Source organism: Acinonyx jubatus, chromosome C1, assembly GCF_027475565.1.
Source record: "Acinonyx jubatus isolate Ajub_Pintada_27869175 chromosome C1, VMU_Ajub_asm_v1.0, whole genome shotgun sequence".
In the NCBI taxonomy this organism is placed as follows: Eukaryota; Metazoa; Chordata; class Mammalia; order Carnivora; family Felidae; genus Acinonyx; species Acinonyx jubatus.
The window spans coordinates 107,235-130,802 of record NC_069381.1 but is presented as its reverse complement, the minus strand read 5'-3'; the positions used below and the strand labels follow the sequence as shown (position 1 = coordinate 130,802).

The window sequence follows — 23,568 nt, the reverse complement described above, 5'->3', positions numbered from 1 at the left end:
GTAAAGGATACAGCCTGGGGTTCATGGGTAAGCCCAGGCTATGGATACCAATTGGAGTGCCACCAGCAGGAGCCTCAGTGAGGTGTGCAAGGGAGTGGGGACACCCAGAGAGAGTGAGGACTCATGGAGAAATCAGAAAGGCAGAAGGAGGGGCAGTGAGGCAGGAGGGCAATCGGGGGTTGACAGGTCTAAGCAGCAGTGAGGGATGTGTAGGCACCTCGTCACTACTAGATCAGCCACAGGGACATCCTGGTGACCTTGGTGAGCTTGGTGTCCATAGAGTCTTGGCAGACCGGGAGAGAGTTGGAGAGAAGGGAGGAGAGGAAATGGGTTCACGAGGTAGGTGGCCGCTCTGGGATCTTTGCCACAGAGCAGCAGTGGCAGATGGAAAGTGAGGTGGGGACCTGATAAGTTGATGCCGTGTGTGCTTTTCTAACCCTGAACAGCAAAATGGGAATGAATGCACAGGGAGAGGGGTTGAGGGTGCAGAGAGAGGGGATGGTGCCAGGTACCAGCCTCGTGCAGGAAGCACCGGTACACGCAGAGCACGGGGCTCAACCAAAGGACGTGTGATCTGCAGGCCTGTGTGTCCCTCAGCTCCATATCAGATGAGAGCAGGACAGGGAGGAGGCACTGTGGGAGAGAGACCAAAAGTGTGCTAGAGCTGTTCAGGAGCACGCTGGGGAGGGGCCAGGAAACGTAAGACGCCTGGGCAGCATCAGAGCCACGAGAGGCCCGTGGTCCAGAGTGTAAGGCAAGGCTGATCAGTGGCTCGGTGCCTCTCTGGCCACATGCAGCTACAGGATGTCGGAAGATTGACGTGACTGATAGAGAAACACGGCCACGGCATCTCACTCTTGAATCTGGCTGGCCTTGTGACCTGCTTCAGCTGATGAAATGTTGGCAGAAGTTTCACCGTGTGAGTTCTGTAGCCCAGGCCTCAAGAGACCCTGAGTTCCCGCTTCACCCTTCTGAAATGTTGGCCAAGCCACGTGAGGAAACTGGTCCGGCTTGGGCAGGATGGGGCCACGTGGCAGAGCGCCAGAAGCCCAGTGACCACAACCCCACGTGTCCATACATAGTGCCACTTGTATCCTCGCAGCCTAGCTGACCCTCAGCTGACAGCACGAGTGGGGCCCTGGGGAAGCCACCAGCACCACCCGGATCCACCAACTGTGAGAAGGAACAAAGACACAAAGATAGCTGGGATTTAACATGGGTTATGGCTTGGCCGAGTGAATATGATGAAGCAAGAGGAGGGTTAGGGAGCAGGCACAGTGGCTGATCTGGAGAGTCTCTCTTGATACAGAGGAGGGAAAGGCCATCAGGGGATGAGAAAGTACTAACCTGGGTCTTATCCAAGGACCGCAGGTCTCGGCGGGGCTAAAGGGGAGTGGAGGGCATGAGCTGCAAGGTTGGGAACTCGTCAGAGAATGTGGGCCTTGAGGTTAGGCTGTGGAGAGGCTGCAGTTGTGAGAAGGACCCTGGCCAGCTGGGAAGGTGACAGGACTGCTGAAGGGGAGGATGTACAGAAGGTTGGAGAATCCCCTGTGGATTCTGAGACCACCAGGAACTACGACAGGAGTGGTTGGGGAAAGTGACAGGGAATCAGGAGTAAAACAGGAAGGATTTTAGGGAAGCCCCCAGGCATGCAGACAACTTCAACAAGATCTGGTGATATGAGGCTCAAATCTGGGGCGTTGGTGCTAAGAAAGAGACAGGTCTGGAAGTGCCAAAGAGGAGGCACAAGGAAGCTCACCTCTCACCAGGTGCAGCGGTCCAAGAAGAATGAACAGCAGCACCCGGGGGAGCCAGTGGGCCAGGCAGCGTCCCATGCAGACAGAGCTTGGAGGGGCTTCTGTCACCTCCCAAATGTAGAGAGGTGTCAGTGCTCAGATTTGGGTGAAAGCACTGATAACACCCTGACCACTCAGCGGGTACTGGGGGTCAGTGTTGTCACTCAGCGGGTGCTGGGGGGCGGTGCTGTCACCCAGCAGGTGCTGGGGGGCGGTGCTGTCCCTTAGCGGGTGCTGGGGGTCAGTGCTGTCACTCAGCGGGTGCTGGGGGGCAGCATTTGGGAGCTGAGGGAAGGTGTGTCAGTTCCAGGTCCTGTAAGGGAGGAAGATGCCCCTCTGGCCACAGAAGATCAGGGTTGTCCTGGAATGTCAAAACAGCGTCCGCAGCCTGTGCTCCTGGCCTCTGCCTGGGTCCTGGGCATTATGCTTCCCTCACCTCTATCTTGCATCCTGGATCCCATCAGCCCTGGCCTCTGTCACTTTACAATTCCAGCAAACACCAATAAAAGACTCAGCCCCTAACTCCCACCTTGCAGGAGAGAAACTGCAACAGTTCTAGCCTGGGACAGCTCTGGTCCCAGCTGCCTGAGCCAATGGGCTGCTGCCTCTTGGCAGGAGAGGAGGGTACACGGTGGGGGGGGGGGGGGGACAGGGGCAGGTGGTGGTCTGTGGTGTCTCTGATGTTCTGGAATCCATGCGCCAGAGGAATGTGAGGGGCAGGGTGTAAATACAGTTGTTAACCCCATGTCAAAATTTGTGGTGGAGGGGGATGGGGCTGTTTATTGGTAGACAGCACTTCACAGGCCCTCAAGGGACATTGGCTGAATACTGTCATGTGGAATGTTCACAGTGGCCTATGTGAGACCTCCTGCCCACAAGGCTGCAGTCCCAGGTCTGGACTAGAAGATACCTCTGTCTTTCCCCACAAACTCCCACACTGACTACCTTGCTTTGGCCGCCCCCCCCCCCCCACTCCGCACGACCACCAGTGGGCCCCAGAGATGCCCGCTGGACCATCAGCCACCTGGGGCTTGGCCCACTTGGGCCTGGGTACAAAAGACAGACAGCTGACCTTTGATGGCTCCAAGAAGCACCTCATCAGATGGAAAGCCAGGGCTCAAAACCACTGAGCCTCTGTAAGGGTTGGAGGGGCGCCTGGGGGGCTCAGTCGGTTAAGCATCTGACTCTTGGTTTCGGCTCAGACCTTGATCTCACATGAGATCAAGGCCTGCATCGGGCTCTGTGCTGATACAGAGCCTGCTCAGGATTTTCTCTTTCTCCCTCTCTCTCTGTCCCTCTCTCGTGCACGCACGCGAGCTCTCTCTCACTCTTTCAAAATAAATAAATAAACTTTAAAAAATTAAGAATGCTGAAGAAAATAGGGAATGAGGACAGCGAGGAAGAGGTGGGTGGGAGGAAAGGGCCCCTCTCCCGGGGTCCAGGGCTTGGTCCATCCAGCTATCCCAGTTCCTACTACTGTAGCAAATGACCCCAAGATGTCATAGTAAACAACTGTCCTGTGAATCAAGAATTGGAACAGAGGGGTGCCTGGGGGGCTCAGTCAGGCAAACATCTGACTCCAGCTCAGGTCATGATGACATGATTCGTGAGTCTGAGCCCCGTATCAGGCTCTATGCTGCCAGCACAGAGCCTGCTTCGGTTCCTTTGTCCCCCTCTCTCTCTGCCCCTCCCCCACTTGCGCTCACTCGCTCCCTCTCTCTCTCTCTCTCTCAAAAACAAATGAACTATTAAAAAAAGTTAAAAACAATTGGAGCAGAGCACACAGGGCAGCTGGGAAAACATAAAGTGGGTGGCATGGCAACTTCGGGTTAGGGGTTCACTCACGTGTTTGCTGAGACAACTGGGCTATTGGCTACAATACCCACGCCAGGCCTTTCCATGGGACCTCTCCTTGCGGGCTTTCCATGGCACCAGTCTGTGCTTCCTTGCAGAGGCAGTCTGAGGGACAATGGCCCAGAGAGACAAGACCATACAGATAGCGGGGGTGCGGCCCTGTGGGAAAGACACAGTGAGGATGTCCGTGGTGAGGCCGTTGGGAAAGCTCTGGCCTAGAGAGGGCTCCTGGCTGGCTGGGGCTGGGAAGGCCAAGACACAGGCCTCTGGAGACACTGGGTGGGGGCCTGCTTCCCTCTCTGGCCAGTGTCTGAGGATGAGCCTAGGGCGTGCTCACAGTGTAGAGAGCACTGTGGGGCACATGATGAAGCTGAGGACAGGCATCCCACTGCCTCAGTCTCCCCTCTGTCCAGTTGTCTCCCCCTGCCTGGGTCTCCCCTCTACCCAGTTGTCTCCCCCTGCCTCGGTCTCCCCTCTACCCAGTTGTCTCCCCCTGCCTCGGTCTCCCCTCTACCCAGTTGTCTCCTCCTGCCTCAGTCTCCCCTCTGTCCAGTTGTCTCCCCTGCCTGGGTCTCCCCTCTATCCAGTTGTCTCCCACCTGCTCCCCTGGGGAAGTAACAACAAGGTAGCTGACATGTACCCAGTTCTCTCTACGTGCTGCGCGCTTTCAGAATAGGGTCTCGTTTACCTTCCCAATAATCCTGGAATAAATAGAAAGATGACCCATTTTACAGGCGAGGACGCAGGTATAGGAAGGTAAGTCAGTCCATCTAACAACTAGTGAGGGAAAGAATGGCCAAAAATGTAGTTCGTCAGGCCTCTCCTTCCAGTCTGAATCCCCTGCCCACCTAGCCTCCACAGGAGGCTAGGGGCCTCCCAGAGCCCACCCACATCTGGTCCTCCTGGAGACAGCTTCCTCCATCACTCCTGGAAAGAGGAGGAGGCGCCAGTGGCCCCCGAAGGCGCCCGCGGGCTTCTGTCCTCTGGAATCCTCATGACCTCCACCTCCTCGACAGCAAGACTAGTCTGAGCCGCGCCTGTACCGCCGGACCAATCACGCTCCCAGGCTTTTCATGCTAGCAGGGTGGGGGGGGTGGGGTCCCCTTCAGAAGAACCCTGCCTGACCCCAGCGGCTTTCCAATGCCCCCTACACTCCTCCCGCATGCTCCTCTGAGGCCGGAAAGGGGAATGGGTAGCCTCATCTGGGTGCCCGTGTGCCACTGTGTGGTGGGGAGAACTTTAGCTGCCCCCTGCCCCATCCCTGCACCCCAGGCCGACTGTGGGGGGCATCGGTAGAGGGCAAGGGCAATCTTTGCCTGGCACTAGACTAGAATCAGCCTCGGAATGGGACGAAGGCCTCTGGATGGGACCCCAAAGTGGGACCCCGGGAATGGGTGTTGGGTCAGGGGGCAGCACCAACGACACTCACTATGGAGACCCACAACAGTGGAGGGAACCCTTTCCGAGCTGCCATTTGGCTCATTGCCTTGCTCAGAAAAGGCCCCTGAGGCTCTCAGATCCTTCGGGAGCCAGAAGCCTCTGCCCGCCCCTTCCCCTCCTCCCTTGGCCTCTGTGGTCCCTTTCTAATTCTAGGGATGCCACTCCCTCACCCTGGGGCCTTGCAAAGCTGCATTCTCCCCAGAAGATCCCACCTTGATGTGAGGTGAAAAGAAAGATTTCTTCTCTCCCAGCAGCCCACCCATTTCTTTCTATCACTTCCAAAGGAATGATTATTTTGCTTGCCCTGTCATCCACCAGATTAGAAGCCCCGGGATAGGCTTCCCCCACCCCAAGGGCTGGCCAGGCCCACAGTGAGCCCCAGAAATGTCTGTGGGATGGATGGCAACACTGCCATCAGGCCACAGTGGACTGGAGACTCTGAGTACTCAAAAGAGTATAGGCCAGCAATATAATTCAAAATGAAAATAATATCACAGTACCTGGCTGGCTTGGTCAGTAGAGCATGCGACTCTTGATCTCTGGTTTGTGAGTTTGAGTCTCGCCTTCGGTGTAGAGATTACTTAAATATAAAATCTTAAAAAACCAAAAACCAAACAAAAAACAAAAAGCCAAACCAGAACAAAACCCACCAAAAAAGCCCCCAGAATGAAAACAATATGGAACAGGAAGATAAACATAGTTCTGTTTTTCCCACTATGTCACTTTGAAACAGCACATCTTTTTTTAAGAGAAAGAGACAATTTTTTAATGTGTTATTTTAGTTTTTGAGAGACGGAGACAGAGACAGAGTTTGAGCAGGGAAGGGGCAGAGAGAGAGAGAGAGAGAGAGAGAGAGAGAGAGAGAGAGAATCAGAAGCAGGCTCCAGGCTCTGAGCCATCAGCACAGAGCCCCATGCGGGACTGGAACTCACTAAGGCGAGATCAGGACCTGAGCCGAAGTCAGACGGTCAACTGACTGAGCCCCCAGCACCCCTGAAATAAGCAGATTTTAGTAACTGTTCCTCATTTTTTGTGAGCCCTACTTTGCTGTTGGGTAATCTAGACCAATGTGACATCACCAGCCCCATGACATCCCCTTGTCTGGGCTATCACCATGTACCTTCACCAGAGATATCACCTCTGATTATCTGGTGGCATCGCCAGCCTGACCAGGTGACATCCTTACATCTTCCTGCGTGACTGGTGACATCCCTCTACCTGCAGCAGCACCCTCATTGGTTCTATGTCACAATTTAAATGTCCCGTGACGCCACCCTGCCTGCCTCATGACCTTGGGCAGCGGACCTCTGTCCTGCCCAGTGGCTGGTGTTCACTGTGTCACAGGCCTTGAGGAGGTGTGCGGGCCGTGGGGACGCCGGGAGGCTAAGCGCGTGGCAGGTCAGATGAGACCCTAGGCCCTGGTGGGGACTGGCGATGGCGGAGGAAAACGGGAGGCCCGTGGACTAAGGCTCGCCAATCCCGGGACGGGCGGGGGTGGGGCGTCTGACCCACTTCCCCTGGAGAATTCTCCTTTCAGATTTCCCGCGCCGCCCACCGTGAACTCCGCGCCCCACCCCCACCCCGACTCCGCTGGGCTTCAGTGAGGGCCTCGCGACTCCGCCCCGCCCGGGGAGGGGGGCGGGGCGGGGTCCGCTGCCCGGGGCGGGCCGGAGAGGCCCGGCGCAGGCGTGCGGCTCCGGCCGCGGCTGCAGAGGCGGGGGCAGGCGCCCTTCCCGCGTCGTCCCGGCCTAGCTGGAGGCGGGCGCGGGCAGGGCGCCTCCAGTGGCCTTTGTCGCGGGCCCGGGGCGCAGGCTTGACTGACGTTTGGCGGGGGCCGCGGCCGGGGGCGGGCGGCCCCGCGCGCAGCCCGCGAGTGTGCTGGGGGGAGCGGGGAGGGGGAGCGCAGCCGCTCATTGGCTGGCGCGAGCGTGGGAAAGAATGCGGAGCCGAGTTCACACGCCCTGCGGCCGCGCCGCCTTAAGTAGCCCGGCGGCCGGCGACGCTCCGCGCGGGCCCGGAGGCGCGGGGGCGCACCATGCCCGCGGAGACCCCGGGGAAGCCGAGAGCCTCGCCGCCGGCCGGAGCGCCGGCTAAGCCCCGGAGCGTGGCGGAACACCGAAAGGTGGGGACCTGCCGGGCGCGGGGTGGGGGGCGTGGGGTGGGGCGGACGCACGCGGGACTCAGCCACAGCCCGGCCCGCAGTCCTCCAAGCCGGTCATGGAGAAGCGGCGCCGAGCGCGCATCAACGAAAGCCTAGCGCAGCTCAAGACCCTCGTTCTGGATGCCTTCAGGAAGGATGTGAGTCGGGGTCGGGAGGTGAGATCGAGGGGCGGAGGGGAGGCGGGTGCCGGGAGCCTCGGCGCGCCGCGCCGCTGTGTTGCCAGCCGCCCACACCGTCCCTGTCCCCAGAGCTCCCGCCATTCGAAGCTGGAGAAAGCGGACATCCTGGAGATGACCGTGAGGCACTTGCAGAGCCTGCGACGCGTACAGGTGACAGGTGAGGCGCGGGCGGGGCGCGGGAGGGGGAGGTGACGGGAGGCGCTCAGGGCCACCGCGGCGGGAACCGACCGCCTGTCCCCTGCCGCCCCCGCAGCCGCGCTCGGCGCTGACCCCGCCGTCCTGGGCAAGTACCGCGCCGGCTTCAACGAGTGTCTGGCGGAGGTGAATCGCTTCTTGGCCGACTGCGAGGGCGTTCCGGCTGACGTGCGTTCTCGCCTGCTGGGCCACCTGGCGGCCTGCCTGCGCCAGCTGGGGCCCTCGCGCCGCCCCGTCCCCCCGGCCCAGGTCTACGGCTGCCCGCCGCTCGCGGCCTTCGACGGTCCCTTCTTCCCCCTGCCGCGCCCCGGGTCGGTCTTGGCGCTGCGGCTCCCGCCAGGCCTGACCGGGGCGCCCCTCGTCGCCCCCAGGGCTGGCCTGCAGGGCCGGGGCGCGCCCTGGAGGCCGTGGCTGCGGTGAGGACTGTAGCGGAAGCTGCACCCAGTTCTAGGGCTGCGGCCTTTGCCGGGAGTGGACCAGAGAGTATTTGTTTCCAGGGCCCACACTGAGAGAGTTTTTATCTTTTTTTGTCCTTGTGAAGAGTCTAGTCTGACGTCTGTTTCAGCGCTTAGCTGGGGGTGGGGGTGGGGGCGGTCTGCTGGTTACTTCGCGCTGGACTTCCGGGGCGGGACTTCGGGTTGCTCTTCCCCACAGTCTGCACCCTCAGGTCGGCCCTTCCCTCCTTCCCTTCCCGCCCCTCTTCCCGCCCGCCCCCCCCCCGCGCGCCGGGCTTGGCTGGTGCGCCTGCGATGGTTCAGAGGCAAGCGACCCTCCTAGAAGTGGCGGGGCGGGGCGGGGCAGGGGGTGGGTGGGTGGGGGGTGGAGAGGCCCCTCAGGAGGCTCAGGCGGGAAGGTGACAGTCATCACGTTTCCCAGAATGTATCCCAGCGTGGGAAAGCAGTTGTGCAGCGTCATTGGGCAAGATGTTTGTTTGTTTGTTTTGTTTTTTTAAGGTACTTTACCCCACTGCCACTTCTGTGGACCTTGGAAGGTGGAGACATAGTCACACACTTGTCTTGGGCAGCTGAGCTGTGGCCAGAGCCGAAAGCTTGCCCTGAAGCTTCAGCACTGGCCTGGTCCACTTCCTACTTTGTTCTCTTGGTTCCTTCAACACAAAGCTCCCTGGACTGAGTCAGCCCCAGGGCAGCGTCTGCCCAGGAGACGGTGTCTGAGTCTTGGGGACAAGGAACTGGGGCAAGACTGGCAAAGAACACTTAGTGCCAGCGGTGGGAGGGGGAGGGGTACTCCCCCACCAGAGTCCAGTCTTGACGTGTGCCCTGGGAGGGGAGGTCTCTGCTAGTGGGAGAAGACTGGAGGGTGGTCCTGCCCATGCCTTTTTCCTGAGTACCTACTGTGTCAGCCATACAGTGCCAGGCAGTGATACTAGGCAGCATTGGACATCAGCCCTGGAGTCACTGTCCTGCGGTCCCAGGTCTTCCTGAGCTGCTGCAGGGGGCTGTGCTCCAGGTGCAACGAGGGGGTGTTCTGAGCCACATAAGCTGAGACTGGAGTGTCTCACTCTGAGCCCATCTGAGGCTGAGCCAAGATTCATTTCCAACTGCAGCCGAGTTCATCAGATGGTTGCCTGCCTCCTGCTTGGCCAGGGCTCTTCAGGGAGAAAGAGGGTGGGTCACTGACAGAGGTTAGTCTGCTGCTCCTCCAGGGGCCTCCGTGGCCGTGTCGTAGGCAGGAATCACCTGGTTCTCCTACACTCAGCCATGCTCACCTGTCAGGGACTTTCAAGTCCCCACCAAGCCTGTCATCCCTGCCGTCTGGCTGCTTTGCCCATCTCCCTGAGAGTCAAGAACCTGGGTCAGTGGTGCTAGATGGTGGCAGCCACGTGGGCCTTGGAGATACACACATTTCAGTGATCCTGGCCCTGGGGGAACCTCAAAGTAGTCCCTCTGTCTCGGAGCTGCAGCTCTGGCAGGGCTGTGGGGAAAGAACAGTTGATCAAGGCCTGGGAAGCCCTCTTTGGCAAGAGACCTGCCCAGGGTCTATTGCTGGAGCAGGGAGCTCAGCTTGGTTGGGGGAGAGCAGTTGCTCAGGGAGGGCCTCAGTGCAGAAGAGGGGTGGGGTGGGGATGTGAAGCCTGGTGGGGGGGAGGGCTGGAGGGTGGGTAGAGTTTGTACAAAGCAGGGGCCCACACACCCTGCAGGAAAGAGAGGGTCCTCCCTACCTGTGTGGCCAAATGAAAAAGAGCCACCTGGGGAAATCACCTGGAACTTGGGGCTGTCATGCTCTCCCTCCTCTCATAAAAGGGCAGTGATAACTCTAGACCAGATCCCTGGTGTCCCATTTCCTGCCTGCCTTACTCCCTGTCCTTCCCACCCCCACCTGCACCCCCATGCTACTTTTACTTCCTGTTTCTGGTAATAACGCTGTTGCCAAAGGGAGATTTGCAGTGAGGACCCTCCAAGGGTCTCTCAGGCTCTGTCGGGGACCACACACAGTTCCTCAGCCACGCAAGCCCCTTCTGATCTCTGTGTCTTTGAACTCAGCCTCCTGGCTGGAATTCTCTCCCCACTTTCCCACCGGTCTCCGTGGGCTCCAGAGGCCAGGGCCACGTCTGTGTCAACCACCTTTGTCCTCACAGCTGCTTGGAATGGCTCAATTCATACTGACTTGATTAATTTGGATGGAGTCAGGAGGTTTGAGAAGAGTGTCTTTTGTTATTTTTGAGGTATAGGTGATGTACAATGTTACATTAATTTCAGGGGTACAACATAGTGGTTCAACAATTCTATACAGTGCTCGCTGTGATTGGAGTAGCCACCGTCTGTCAGGGTACAAAGTTATTACAGTATTATTGAGCATATTCCCTGTGCTGTACCTTTCATTGTGACTTAATTTTATTTAAAAAAAAATTTTTTTTTAATTTATGAAGTTTATTTATTTTGGGAGAGAGAGCAGGGGAGGCGCAGAGAGAGAGGAAGAGAATCCCCGCAGGCTCTGCATTGCCAGTGCAGAGCCCGATGCAGGGCTCGAACCCACGAAACAACGAGATCATGACCTAAGCCGAAACCAAGAGTCAGATGCTTAACTGACTGAGCCACCCAGCTGCCCCAATTTTAAAAAAAATTTTAAATGTTTATTTTACTTATTTTGAGAGAGAGTGTGAACAGGGGAGGGGCAAACATGGAGGGAAAGAGAGAATCCCAAAGCAGGCTCCTTATGGTTGGTGCAGAGCCCGATGTGGGACTCAAACTCACGAACTGCAGGATCATGATCTGAACTGACGAGAGTCAGACACTTAACCAACTGAGCCACCCAGGCACCCCAGTGACTTATTTATTATATAACTGGAAATTTGTACCTCTTAATCCCCATTGCCTGTTTCACATAGCCCCCCGCCCACCTTCCCTCTGACAACCACCAGTTTGTTTCTCTGTATTTGAATCTGTTTTTTTTAAAGATTTTATTTTTTAAGTAATCTCTACACCAAATACGGGGTTTGAACTCACAACCCCGAGATCAAGAGTAGCGTGCTCCGATTAAGTCAGCCAGGTGCCCCAAGAGTCTATTTTTCGATCATTTGTCTTGTTTTTTAGATTCCACCTGCAAGTGAAAGCACATGGAATTTATCTTTTTCTGTCTGACTCATTTCACTTAGCACAATACCTTCTGGGTCTATCTGTGTTGTCACCAATGGCAAGATCTCATTCTTTTTTATAGCTGAGAGGGGTGTCATTCTTGCTTAGATTCGGGAGGTCTGAGCAAGCACAGCTCAGGCTGAAGCTGGCCCCCTCCCCAGCAGCCTGCCCCTTCTCAGCAGCTGAGGGCACCTGGTTTTCAGGAACAGCATCCTTGCCTCCAGCTGTGGAGAGCGTCCCACCCCTCCCCACGCCCAGCCTGGACACCAGCCCAGTCCAGCAGACCCCCTCCAGCAGTTTCTACAAGGCCTCAGTGGGAGGAGTTATGGCCCCGGGTTTGCAGTAATCCCTCCCTCATCAGGGGTTCTCCTTCCCACACTCCCCACTCTTCCACCGGTTTCTGCCCCCTCCACCCCCACCCCCCTCCCCCCTCCCCCCAGCCCCCAGATGGGCTCTTGGTTATTCCTTTGACTCCAGCCTCCTACCCACCCAGCCAGCTATTTCTGTCTCAGCCAGCTATTTCTGTTTGTCTTGCAGACACTTAGGAAGCACCGTCTCCTGGCCAGGCTGTGTGGTAGGAGTGGGGGAGGGGTCCGGACCTCCTCCTCCTCCTGGGTCGGTTCCCTTCCCTAAGCAGGCAGAGTCTCATTCAGTATCTGCGTTTCCTTCCAGCCCAGTTCCTGGCAAGGATCAAGGGTCAATAAATGTGTGCTGAATCCATATGCACGGTCAGCAGAATTGCCTGCCTCTGTGGGTGTGGGAGCCCTGTTTGTCCGGGTCCCTCTGCCTGTGGGGCCAGAGCTGGGGGGCCAATCGATGACAGCAAATCCTAGGTTTTGGGAATTTGGAGAATCAGTCCCTATGGTGACAGAAGAATAGGTCCATGAAACTGCAGTCAGTTGGAAAGTCAGAGTAGGGGAGGGGCTGGGCTGCTTGGAGCCCTGATTTGTGAGAGGTGAGGCCTTAGCTCTGGCACCAAAGCTGCAGTGGCCGCCCTGATCGTCTCCAGGCCCCGGCAGCCTCCTCCCATCATCACCTGGCAAGCTCTGCCTCACTCTGACTCCAGGACCTGCTCCTTTCCAGAGGGGAAAGCTGAGCTGAGAGTTCCCACAGCTGTGTCTGGCTTCTCTGTCTCTGCTCCCCAGACTGCATCCATCCTGGGATGTACCGTGGTCAAGGAAAAAGGCCTTGGAGTCGACCACTTCCTGGAAGGCCACCAGTGGTCCCCTCCTGGTTTGCAGCCTTGTGAATGTGACCAGTAAGGTCCTGCAGAAGTGACGGGATGTCTCTTTAAGGTTAGGCTGCAGGTACGTCTTGTTCTGTGTCTGCCATATTCACTCTGGGGGAGGCCAGCTGTCCTTTAGTGTGGAGAGGCCAACACAGTGTGGACCTGAGTGAAAGTGAGTTTAGAAGTAGGTTCTCCAGCCCCTCGAGGCTTCGGGTGGGATCCCAGCCACTTTCCACATCTTGACAACAACTTAATGAGAGATCCTCAGCCAGAACCACCCGGCTGAGCAGCTCCTGGACTCCTGTCTCTCAGAAACCGTGTGACGTGTCGTTTTAAGCTATTAGACTTTAATTTGTTATGTGGCAGTAAGTAACAATAAGTTGTACGTAAAATAAATAATAGCAATAAACAGCTAACGTACCCACGGTCACCTGACAAGTCACCCCCACCTGCCTTCCTGACAATGGAATGGTGGAAGAGGTTGGGTGGGGGTGAGGACTGGACTTTTGGGGAGAGTAACCCCAGAAATAGTCCCTACAGCTGTGGTCATAAGCGGAGGGTGGATTGATTCTGCTTTGGGCTGGTCTGGCTTTGATCTGGAAGCAGTTCCTAGCAAGCCCCAAGTGGGTGGGTACAGTGACAGGTCCAGGGCCCTGCCATGGTGCTGACCAGCCACAGGTCGGGTCCACCCCTGGGGGATCCAGGTGAGACTGGGGATCGTTTCTGTGGCGTAAGTGATAGGGCACCCTGAGTCAGAGCATGGGTTGGGCATTCACAGGCTGCCGGTTTCCAGTAGATGAGGGATGCTTCATGCTAGAGCCACAGGGCTGCCACCCTGGATGGGCAGCTGGCCCTGCCCCCCCCCCCCCCCCAGCACAGACGCTGTGACCCTCAGGCCACACTGCGCTTCTCCTGGTGGGGTGCCTCAACTCTTTTGGCAGCCTGGTAACCATGGTTACCAAAAAGTACCTGGTTGCTGCTGCCTCGAAGGTGTTTCCTCCTGGTGTCCCACCTGACGCCCGCCTACCTGGTCGCTTTGGGCTCATTTCCTGGGCCTCCACAGTCAGGAGTCTTAATGTCTGTGTGGGGAGATAGGTCCTCAGCAAGGAGTAGAAAGTCAGTGTTGGACGCTCGAAGCCCTGGGCTTGGTCCCCATCAAGCCCTGACCTTAATGTAACGGAGGTTCACACACCTGAGCCAGCAGGAACATCCTACCCAGTGGGCCAGGAAGGGGAACCTCCCTGCAGCTGCTTGTGCCGGCCAGAGGCTGGTGGAGAGGAACGTTTCTCCAGCCCTGCCTCTCCCCGCACTCACGGTCGCCCCCGCATCCCTTGCCCTGTTTATTTTTTAATGTTGATTTGCTGTGTGAGAGAGAGAGAGTGGGGAAGGGGCAGAGGGAGAGGGAGAATCTCAAGCAGACTCCATGCTGTCGGCGCAGAGCCTGACGGCAGGGCTCGATCCCACAAACTGACCTCGAACTACCAACAAAAAAAGTGCCCGGGAGCCAAAATCAAGAGTCGGCGCTTAACCGGCTGAGCTAGGCCCTGCCAGGCCCTGTTTAGCACAGTGAGGGGGAGCTCAGCAGCCCCTGGATGTAGGGAGGTGGCAGTGTCCATCCCAGCCCCCGCGCTCAGCCCCCAACTTGTGCCAAACACTCACACCCAGAGGGCGGGGGGGCTGACTGGACTCCCTTGTCATTGTTCTTTGAGGCCGCGCGCCCTGCAGCGGGTGCCCTGGACCTCAGCTCTGCTGCCAGTCTAGGGTCAGGAAAAGTGTCACGTGTGTAAGTTCTGACCGAGCTTCTTTCTGTACATTGAGACCAGCTCTGAATGCAACGCTGGGGTGGGACAGGCCATCGTCTGGCTGCGTGAGCAAGCAATTTCCTTCTCTCCTTTTCTGCTTTGGGAAAAGGGAAAGTTCCATGAATTGGCTCTAGGAGTTTGGTTTGTAAAATTAAGAGGTGAGGGTCACATCCCAGGATCTGAGCGGACCAGTCTGCCCACTTAGAGCTGGCAATCTTTGGGCAGACTTTTCCTGGAAGAGGGCCCTCGCCAAAACCAGACCCCCTTTGGCACCCTGATCTTGGACTTCCAGGTTCCAGAAGTGTGAGACATATGTTTCTGTTGTGGATAAGCCACCCAGCCTGTGGTCCCCAGAGGATTAGACGCCAGAGCTAACTGTTACCAAGTAGACTGGTGGCAGGAGGCTGTTGCTGACTTTCCAGAAGTCGCTGGGCGAATGCCTGCCCCTCTGAAGACAGAAACTAAGGTTCGGGTGTCTAGGCTAATGCTCTTTTGTGTATGTGGCTCCTCCCTGGCACTAGTGTACACAGAAGGACCCCCCCTCCCCCCCGCAGAGGGCACACACGGGGTCCTTCCCTGGCACACAGGCACAGACAGTTGGGAGGGTGGGGCCTGAGGAGCCGTGGGCTTCCCCCCAACCCCCATGAGCCTCATCACCTGCCTCCAATCTGACCTTTTCCCCAAAGGCGGCAAGGCAGCTTTCTCCTGGGTGGGGAGACCTGCCTGCCCAGCATGAGCCCCAGAACCCTGGGGAATGTCTGGGCCACCCCCATCTGGAGCTTGGGAGGGCTGTGTGAAATGAATGAAATAGTGCCAGAATGTTCCAGTCCCCAAGAAGTTCTTAGGGCTGGCAGCTGTGACTGCACGGCCTGTGGCTGCAACAGCGTGTGCACGTGGTAACTGGGCTGTGGGTTTCTTGGCTGCCATCCACTGGAGTCTGGGGGGCACGGTCCCCTCAGACCTGCGATGTGATGTCGGGGGAAGTTTGGAGAAGGGAAGGTGGGGAGGGGGGAAGCAGTTACCTGCTGTTCCTAGAGCAGCACCTGCCTCTGGGCTTCCAGGGATTGTCCCGCCTAGAACTTTCCAACCACTGGGCGGGTGACTGAGGGGGACAGACATGCAGTGCCAGAGGCACACAGTCCCATGGTCAGAGCTAGAGACCGAGTTACACAGAGATAGAGACCCCCTCAGAGGTGGCCAAGGCCTTTCCCACAAAGACATACAGACTCAGACCTTCTCTCCCATGTCCTTGAACTTCCTTCAGTGTGTGCTCTGTGTTTGGGAAGGCCACAGACATGCATCCCACACCCACAATCTCTGGGTGGGGCACCCGTGTTGGGCACCCCCTCAAGGTCTTGTCAGCACAGGAGTGGTTCAGGGAAGGCTTCTAGCACAGACTGATACTGAATTTTATTTCTGCTGTCACTTCGTTGTGTGACCTTGGGCAAGTTACAGAATCTCACATGTAAAATAAGGTTAGTAACAGTACCTCCCTGGTAGTGCTGTGTGGTTGAAGGGATTAAGTAAATAATCTGCATAATGACAGTTGTTTCCAGCAAAGATGGAGTAGCAGGGACCAGATTTACTTTCTTGCCTGAAACAACTAAAAACTGGACAAAATATATGAAATAGTAGGCTTTTCCCTCAGTGGGTCCCTGAGAAGTGAGAAACCAGTGAAGCGAGCCCTGTGTTGCCCCGGCTGTCAGAAGACGGTGTTTAGGCCTTGACCTCAGGGAGGGGAAGCCAGGCAGAGCTTAGCAGACTTCCTGAGTCCAGGAGGCAGAGCTGGCAGGGTGGGGCTGGGGGGACCACTGCGGCTGGAGTCCTGTGACAGGGTGTCAGCAAGGCGAGAGAAGCCACGGAGGGGACTCCAGAGACATGCAGAGGGGTCTCCTTGAAGGCTGATTGGATCACACTGGGAGGAAACTCCTTGAGGCCAGGAAAGGAGCCACCAGAAACGATTAGAGAGAAAAATCCTCTGAGTTTACCCAGGCTCATCTCTAGCCAGATTGGAAAAGCCCGTAATTCATAGGGCACCTGGTAGAGTATTCGGAAGGACTTGTTCCAGTAGTGAGGGATAATTAGCCCTTACGGCGAGTGCTGTTCCTGATAAAGTTTATGAACAAGGCCCCAGGGGATCAAGCTGTCTCCAGACAAAGCCCCAGAACAAAGCCCAGGAATATTTATTGGAACACAGAAATATCCAGCAGCCAACAATTACTATTCATGATGTCTGGCAGCCAGTAAAAAATTACCAGGCATACAAGGAAGCAGGAAAATATGACCCATGATAGGAGAAAAATTGATCAATTGAAGTAAACCAGAAATGTCACAGGTAATAGAAACAGTGGACAAAGACATTAAAACTGTTGTTACAGTCATACTTCATATGTTCAAGAAGCTACAGGAAAGACTGAAGGTTTGAGAGACCTTCATAGAAACCCGCTGAGCTTCTAGACATGGGTGTGATGGCAGATTAGACGTTGAGGAGGAAAATACTAGTAATAGTGAACTGCAAGTATACCCATAAAACCTATTCAAAGTGAAAGAGACTTAAAAAGTGGAAAAGAAGCAAAGACAAGAAAAGCACATCAGTTAGTTGTGGGACAACTTCAAGTGGCTTAATATACATATAATTGGAGTCCCAGAAGGAGGAGGAAGAGGAGGCAAAAAACAACAACAAAAACCACTGAGAGAAATAATGAATAGAATTTTTCCAATATTGATGTAAACTATAAACCCACAGATCCAAGAAGCTCATTGAAACTCAAGCCTAAGAAATTTGAAGAAAACTACGTCAAGGAGCCACATAATCAAACCGCCGCGATACGGGGCTAAAACAGTGGTGTCCATTCTTGCCACTCCTGTCCGGCGGTGTAGGGAGTTCAAGCCAATTAGGCAAGGAAATGAAATAGAAGTCACCCATATTGGAACGGAAGAAGTAAAGCTGCCTGTGTTCAAGCAACATGACCTTATATGCAAAGAAATCCACTAGGAAAACTATTAAAACTAATACATGAATTAAGTGAGGTTGCAGGGTGCAAAATAGATATTTTAAAAATCAGCAGTATTTCTAAACACTGGCATCGAATACTTTTGAAAATGAAATTAAGAAATCTTTCACTAATAACATCAAAAAGAATAAAATACTTAGGAATATATTTAATAAAAAGTGTAAAATTCAGGCTTTAAAACAACAGAACATTTACTGAGATTAAAGAAGTTCTAAATAAATGAAAAGATATGTCATGGATCAGAAGATTAAACATTGTTCAGATATTGATACTTCACAGGGGTGCCTGGGTGGCTTAGACAATTGAACATCTGACCCTTGATCTCAGCTCAGGTCATGATCTCATGGTTTATGGGTTCCAAGCCGCTGCATCAAGCTCCGTGTCTCTGCTTCTCTCTCTCTCTCTCTCTCTCTCTCTCTTTCTCAAAATACATAAACTTAAAAAAAAAAGATGCTAATACTTTACAAATAGGCCTTTGGTTTTAATGCAATCTCTAACAAGGTTTTAGCTAAGATTTTTGCAGAAACAGACAAGCTGAATTTCCAAATTCATATGGAAATTTAAGCAACTCTGAATATCCAAAATGGTCTTGAAAAAGAAAAGCAAAGTTGGAGGGCTCAAACTTCCTGATTTCAAAACTTATTACAAAGCAATAATAATTAAGACAGTGTGGAACTAGCATGAGGTTAAGCATAGTGACTGGTGGAATAGAACTGAGAGTTCAGAAATAAGCCGTCATATTTACAGTCAGTTCATTTTCAACAAGAATGTCAGGACAACCTAATGTGGGAAGAGTCATTTCAACAAATATTGGGACATCTGATCAGCCATTCCCTTCCTCACACGATACACAGAAATTAACTCAAAGCAGATACTACACATAAATGTAAGAGCTAAAACTTTCGTAAAATTTTTAGAAGAAAATGATCTTGGGTGATGAAGGGCCTTAAGCAAAGCCTTTTTAGGCATGATACTAAAAGCATAAGTGACAAAAGAAAAAGGATAAATTGAACTTTGTAAAAATTAAAACTTGTGCCTCAACAGGCATTATCCAAAAAAATTTGAAAGACAGAGGAGAAAAACATTGTAAAACATGCATATAATATATAAATATGTATTAATAGGTATTATATATATATAATATATAGATAACTCTCAACTCGATAATAAAAAGACAACCCAACTAAAAAAAAAAATGGGTGAAAAATCTGAACAGACATTTCTCCAAAGATATATAAATGGCCAACAAACACCTGAAAAGCCACTCAGCATCATAGCCATCATGGAAATTTAAATCAAAACCACAATGAGATACCACTTCACACCCACCAGGATAGGTATAATTAAAAAGGGGCGTCTGTGTGGCTCAGTCGGTTGAGTGTCTCACTCTTGATTTCAGCTCAGGTCATGAGCCCAGGGTCCTAAGATTGAGCCCTGCATTGGGCTTTGCGCTGAGCTCTGAGCCTGCCTAAAATTCTCTCTCACCCTCTGCCCCTCTCCCCCACTGGTGCTCTCTCTCTCTCCCTCTCAAAAAAAAAAAAAAAAAGACTGGCCCCGTCAGTACAGCATATGACTCTTGATCTCAGGGTCATGAGTGAGAGCCCCACATTGGGTATAGAGATTATTATTTACTTATTATTTTTTTTAATGTTTATTTATTTTTGAGAGAGAGAGAGACACACACAGAACTCCAGGCTCCAGGCTCTGAGCTGTCAGCACAGAACCCGATGCAGGGCTCGAACTCACGAACTGCGAAATCATGACCTGAGCTGAAGTCGTACGCTTAACCGACTGAGCTACCTAGGTGCCCAAGATTACTGTGAAAAACAATAAAATAAAATTTAAAAAAATTTTTAAGTACAGATGGGGGCGTTAGCAAACTTGTGGAGAAATTAGAACACTTTTACATTGTTGATAAGAATGTAAAATGGTGCAGCCATTTTATTTATTTATTTGATATTTTCTTTTTTCAATTTATTTTTTATTTTTATGGCTCAAGCACAATTAGTTTTTTGTTTTTTATCCAAGTTAGTTAACATGCAGTATAATAATGATTTCAGGAATAGAATTTAGCGATTCATCACTTACGTATAACACCCAGTGCTCATCCTGACAAGTGTCCTCCTTAATGCCCATCCCCCATCTAGCCCATCCCCCCACCCAGTGCCCCTCCAGCAGCCCTTAGTTTGTTCTCTGTATTTAAGAGTCTCTTATGATTTGTCTCCCTCTCTGTTTTTATCTTATTTTTGCCTCTCTTCCCCTATATTCATGTTTTGTTTCTTAAATTCCACATATGAGTAAAATCATATATTTATCTTTCTCTGACTGACTTATTTCTGTTAGCATAATAGTTCTAGACAGTGTCACCTAACTATAGTTACCAAATGCAGATTGATGGTTACCTTGGGAGTAGGGGAAGGAGGTATCACCAAGAGCATAGGAACCTTTAGGGGTGATGAGCATGTTCAGTCTCTGGATTATGGTGATGGCTTCCTGGGCATCACAAATGTCAAAACTTAGCAAATTTTACACTCAAATATGTGCAGTTTATTGTATGTAAGTTATACCTCAATAAAACTATTTTTTAAAAAGTTAAAAGCTCATAATTTGTGTAAAGCGTTTACGACTGCTTGGCATGTGGGGTGTCTGGCTGGCTCATTTGGTAGAGCATGGGAATCTTGATCTCAGGATCTCAGCCTCGTGAGTTCAAGCCCCGTGTTGGGAGTGGAGTCTACTTAAAATAAAACTTAAAGAAAAGAGAAAGACTCCTTGGCACATAATAGCTACTCATCGAAATTGGCTTACTTTTACTGTCTCAAGTTCAAGGGCTCAAGGGGACTACATGGCTTCAGGAAAGGGAGCCCAGCATCCCCTAAGTGTCCATTCCCTCAGACCTGGGTAAGGGCCAGAAGGGCTGAGCTCTGTCTGCTTCCGGTGGAACTCTGGTGCCCTCATGTGGTCCCTGGGGGTACAGCAGGCTGCCCTCTACTTCCCTCTCCCTGCACCTTTCCCCCTGCTTGGGCCCATGCTCCCGGCTCCATGGAATGTGTGTCTGACTGCCCATCTATCCATCACTTGTTCCCCCTGGCCCAGGTCTCCACCAAGACTTAACATCCACTGTGGAACATATCCTGATGTGCTATAGAGCTCTGCCTGGTTTCCTCATCCTACAGCAGACATCCCTCCACTGCCCCCCACGATGAGGTCCTCCAAGATTGGGTGGGAGAGGAGGAAAGGAAAGCCTCTGGGTAGAGCTCAGTCCTCACATGGCCTCACCCTAGTCCCCCTGCTCCCTCCCCGCAGTCTCAGAGCTGGTCTCCCTGCCTCTCCCAGGGCAGCCAGGGCAATTGTTAAAAAGCCCCTGTCCCAAACCCTCCAAACCTCCTCACCTTATGGGGCTCCAACCCCATGTGGGGCTGTGCTGCTTTGCCCCTGTAGACAGATAAGCCCACACACGTGTGCCACCCAAGCCTTGACATGGCACTGGGCCAACTAGGTGTCCACACGGAAACAAAAAAGTGTGGCAGGACCTCCCATCAATACCAGGTGGGTTGCAGATACAATTTGAAAGCTAAAATGGCAAAGCTTTAACAAAATATACAAGGACACCTTTATGAAATCTTTATGACTTTGGGGCAGGCAAAGGTTCTTTAAAAGAACAGAAATGGTGATACCATAAAGGAAGCTGTTGATCACTTGCACCATATTAAAATTTGAAACTGTTTACCAAAAGGCACTGTTAAGAGAGTGAGAATGTGAGACTGAGGGAAGGTATTGATAATACAGACAGCGGTGAGGAGTTCTCGTCCAGAGTGCACAAGCCCTACAAACCAGTGAGGAGAAGGCATATGAAGGTGGCACAGGCACCGGGAAGACACACCCTCGAGGGAATAGAAAGGCCAGGGGCCAAAGGGAATGTGGATTAAATGGCAGTGTGGCATGACCACGGAGCCACCAGAGCGCCGAGTGGCAGAGACGGCGGTCCGTGAGGATGCGCAGCACAGAGACGACCCGCGCGTGTCCTGCAGTCGGAGCAGATGCACAGCCACTCGGGAAACCGTCGGGCAGTGGCTTCTGAAGCTGAACAAGCTCGCCCCCCGACCCGACCCTCTGGCCTCTCCGAAGCCAAGTACACAGGTTTTCCGAGAGAAACGTTCGGGCATGTTTGCGACTGTGAAGTGGAAACAACCCAAATCTCCTTCCACAGAAACGTGATGCAGAGACGAGGCCACTGTTGGTGGTGAAACTGACCAGCACAGCCCCCGAGGTGCCTGACTCCGAATCACGTTGAGGCTCCGAGGAGGCAGATGTGAGATTGTAGAAAATACATATATTCGTTTCTGCTCCCAGTTCCTGGCCCAGAGCTACTGAAACCCTTGTGAATTCCTAAGTGATAAGAGCACCAGGACCACCTTTTGTTCTAATGAGCTGACTCCGAGTGGGCTCTGGGATAGAGATACTCACCAGAAGGACCAGCCATGATTAGAAGCTTGGAAATTTCAGCCCCAGCAACACCCCCTCTTCCGGAGAGAGAGGGGCTGGAATTGGATTTAATGACCCATCATGCCTATGTGAGGAAGCCTCCATGAAATCCCGATCGTATGGGGTTCACAGAGTTTCCATGTTGCTGAACATGTGCAGGTGTGGGGGAGTGGCACCCAGGCCATAATTCACCCCGCACATCTCTTTCATCCGGCTGTTCATCTGTACCCTTTATCATACCCTCGTACAGTAAACCGGTAAATGTAAGTAAATGTTTCCCTGACTTCCGTGAGCTGCTCTAGTAAGTTAATCAAATCCAAGGGGGAAGGGTCATGGGAAACTGATTTGTAGCCAACAAGTTGTGGGTGACCTGGGGACCCACTACCTGTGACTAAACTCGGAAGGGGGGCGGGCAGTCTTGTGGGACTGAGCCCTTCACCTGGGGATCTCATGCTGTCTCCAGGTAGATGGTGTCAGAATTGAGTTAAACCGTAGGACACCCAGCTGGTGTCAGAAACAGAAGTGAAGTGTGTTGTGTGGGTAGCACAGGAGACTCACAGGAGAACAGTGTGAGTAGGAAACTAGTTTTTCTTTTTACACAGACGCGGAAAGGTTCTTAGGGCACAACTCCACTTATGTAAAGTTCACTATGGGCCAGGCTGGCCTGCACGAGGTGGCCGGGTGGCACACACCAACAGGCAGGGTCCTTTCCTACACAGTTTGTGCCCTTCCTGCACATGTCATACATTGGCTGGCTTACTGGGAATCGAAGCGCCCCGGCCTTGCTCCCTCTGTGTGAAGCTGCCTCTCCACCATCACCCTTATGGCCTTGGCCCTCTCTGTCTCCCACCCACTGAGTCCTGTCCCTCAGGCTCTCAAAGGCCTTTTAGTCCAAGGCCCTCTCCTCAGAGAAGTCTCCAGCCCCTCCAGGGCACCCCTTCTCTCCACAATACTTCCTTCTTCCATTGTGTTGCTGTCGGAGATGATCTCATCTACCTGTCTGTTTAGATGTTTGCTGTCTGGCTCCCTTACTCCCCCTTCACATCCCTTATAGCCTGGAAGCCACAAGTGTGTGTTACAATGACCTGTGTGGGATGGGCACTATCAGCCCCGAGATCAGGATGGCCTGGAGCGCAGCTAAGGGCGCTGGGTCCTAGCTCTGCCGTTTGCTAGCTGTGTGGTCAGGCAGGAGTCGCTCACCCTCTCTGTGCCTCACCAGGCTCAACTCTGAAAACAGGGTCTTCTTTGTGCCCCCTCCCGGGCTGGATAAGTTTTGGAAAGAGTGCTCAGGGAGGCCTGGCAGAGGAGGCGCACTCTGGAGGCCCATCTCTGAGGCACTGTTACCCCTGCCTGCCTACTCTTGGTGACTGGTTGCACTGGGGGTGGCAGCACCAGGCCCCCTTTCTTGAAGGAACAGACTCTGTTTTGCCTCCTCCTTCTTGCGCCCACCACCGGCGTCTAGGTCAGGAGAGATGCTGGTGCAGAGTAACGCACTTTCCTCCCCTGAACCCTCCCAACCCTCTCTAGAGGCCAAAGCCCATTCCCCTTCGGCATGCTGGCTACCAAGAGCCCTCAGTGGCCCCACTTGTCCCTTTGCCCCCACCAGCAGGTGCAACAGTGCTGCCTGGGAAGGGGCCAGTAACCCTCTGGAGTCTGGAGGAGAGAGGTGCACGCCTCGCTCCACTATTCCATACCCAGTCATCAGCGGCCCACCTCCAAAGGATCTCTAGGAACATTCTGGAAAGGTCATTTCCCCTTTATCATCACTCAGTAACCCTCTCTATTCCACACAGACGACAGGGCAAGGCCCTAAGACCCAGACAG

General features: G+C 53.6%; 1 protein-coding gene and 1 long non-coding RNA gene across 3 annotated transcripts; one reads left to right on the top strand and one right to left on the bottom strand.

Moving 5' to 3' along the window:
- Nucleotides 1–1,491: 1,491 nt before the first annotated feature.
- On the bottom strand, nucleotides 1,492–7,687 carry LOC113599608 (uncharacterized). The gene is made up of 3 exons (XR_008291175.1): nucleotides 5,591–7,687; nucleotides 4,291–4,351; nucleotides 1,492–3,809 (listed from the first exon to the last, which is right to left on the bottom strand). It is a non-coding gene; the product is annotated as an uncharacterized LOC113599608 (long non-coding RNA).
- HES4 (hes family bHLH transcription factor 4) lies at nucleotides 6,778–8,161 on the top strand. 2 transcript variants are annotated; one of them, XM_027060797.2, is made up of 4 exons: nucleotides 6,778–7,212; nucleotides 7,293–7,388; nucleotides 7,500–7,587; nucleotides 7,684–8,161. In XM_027060797.2, the coding sequence occupies exons 1-4, from the start codon at nucleotides 7,126–7,128 to the stop codon at nucleotides 8,043–8,045; spliced, it is 633 nt and encodes a 210-aa protein (XP_026916598.1). In that variant the 5' UTR covers nucleotides 6,778–7,125; the 3' UTR covers nucleotides 8,046–8,161. The 2 variants fall into 2 exon arrangements, with proteins under 2 accessions (XP_026916598.1, XP_053061041.1); XM_053205066.1 differs by having other exon boundaries at nucleotides 6,781–7,180.
- Nucleotides 8,162–23,568: the final 15,407 nt, after the last annotated feature.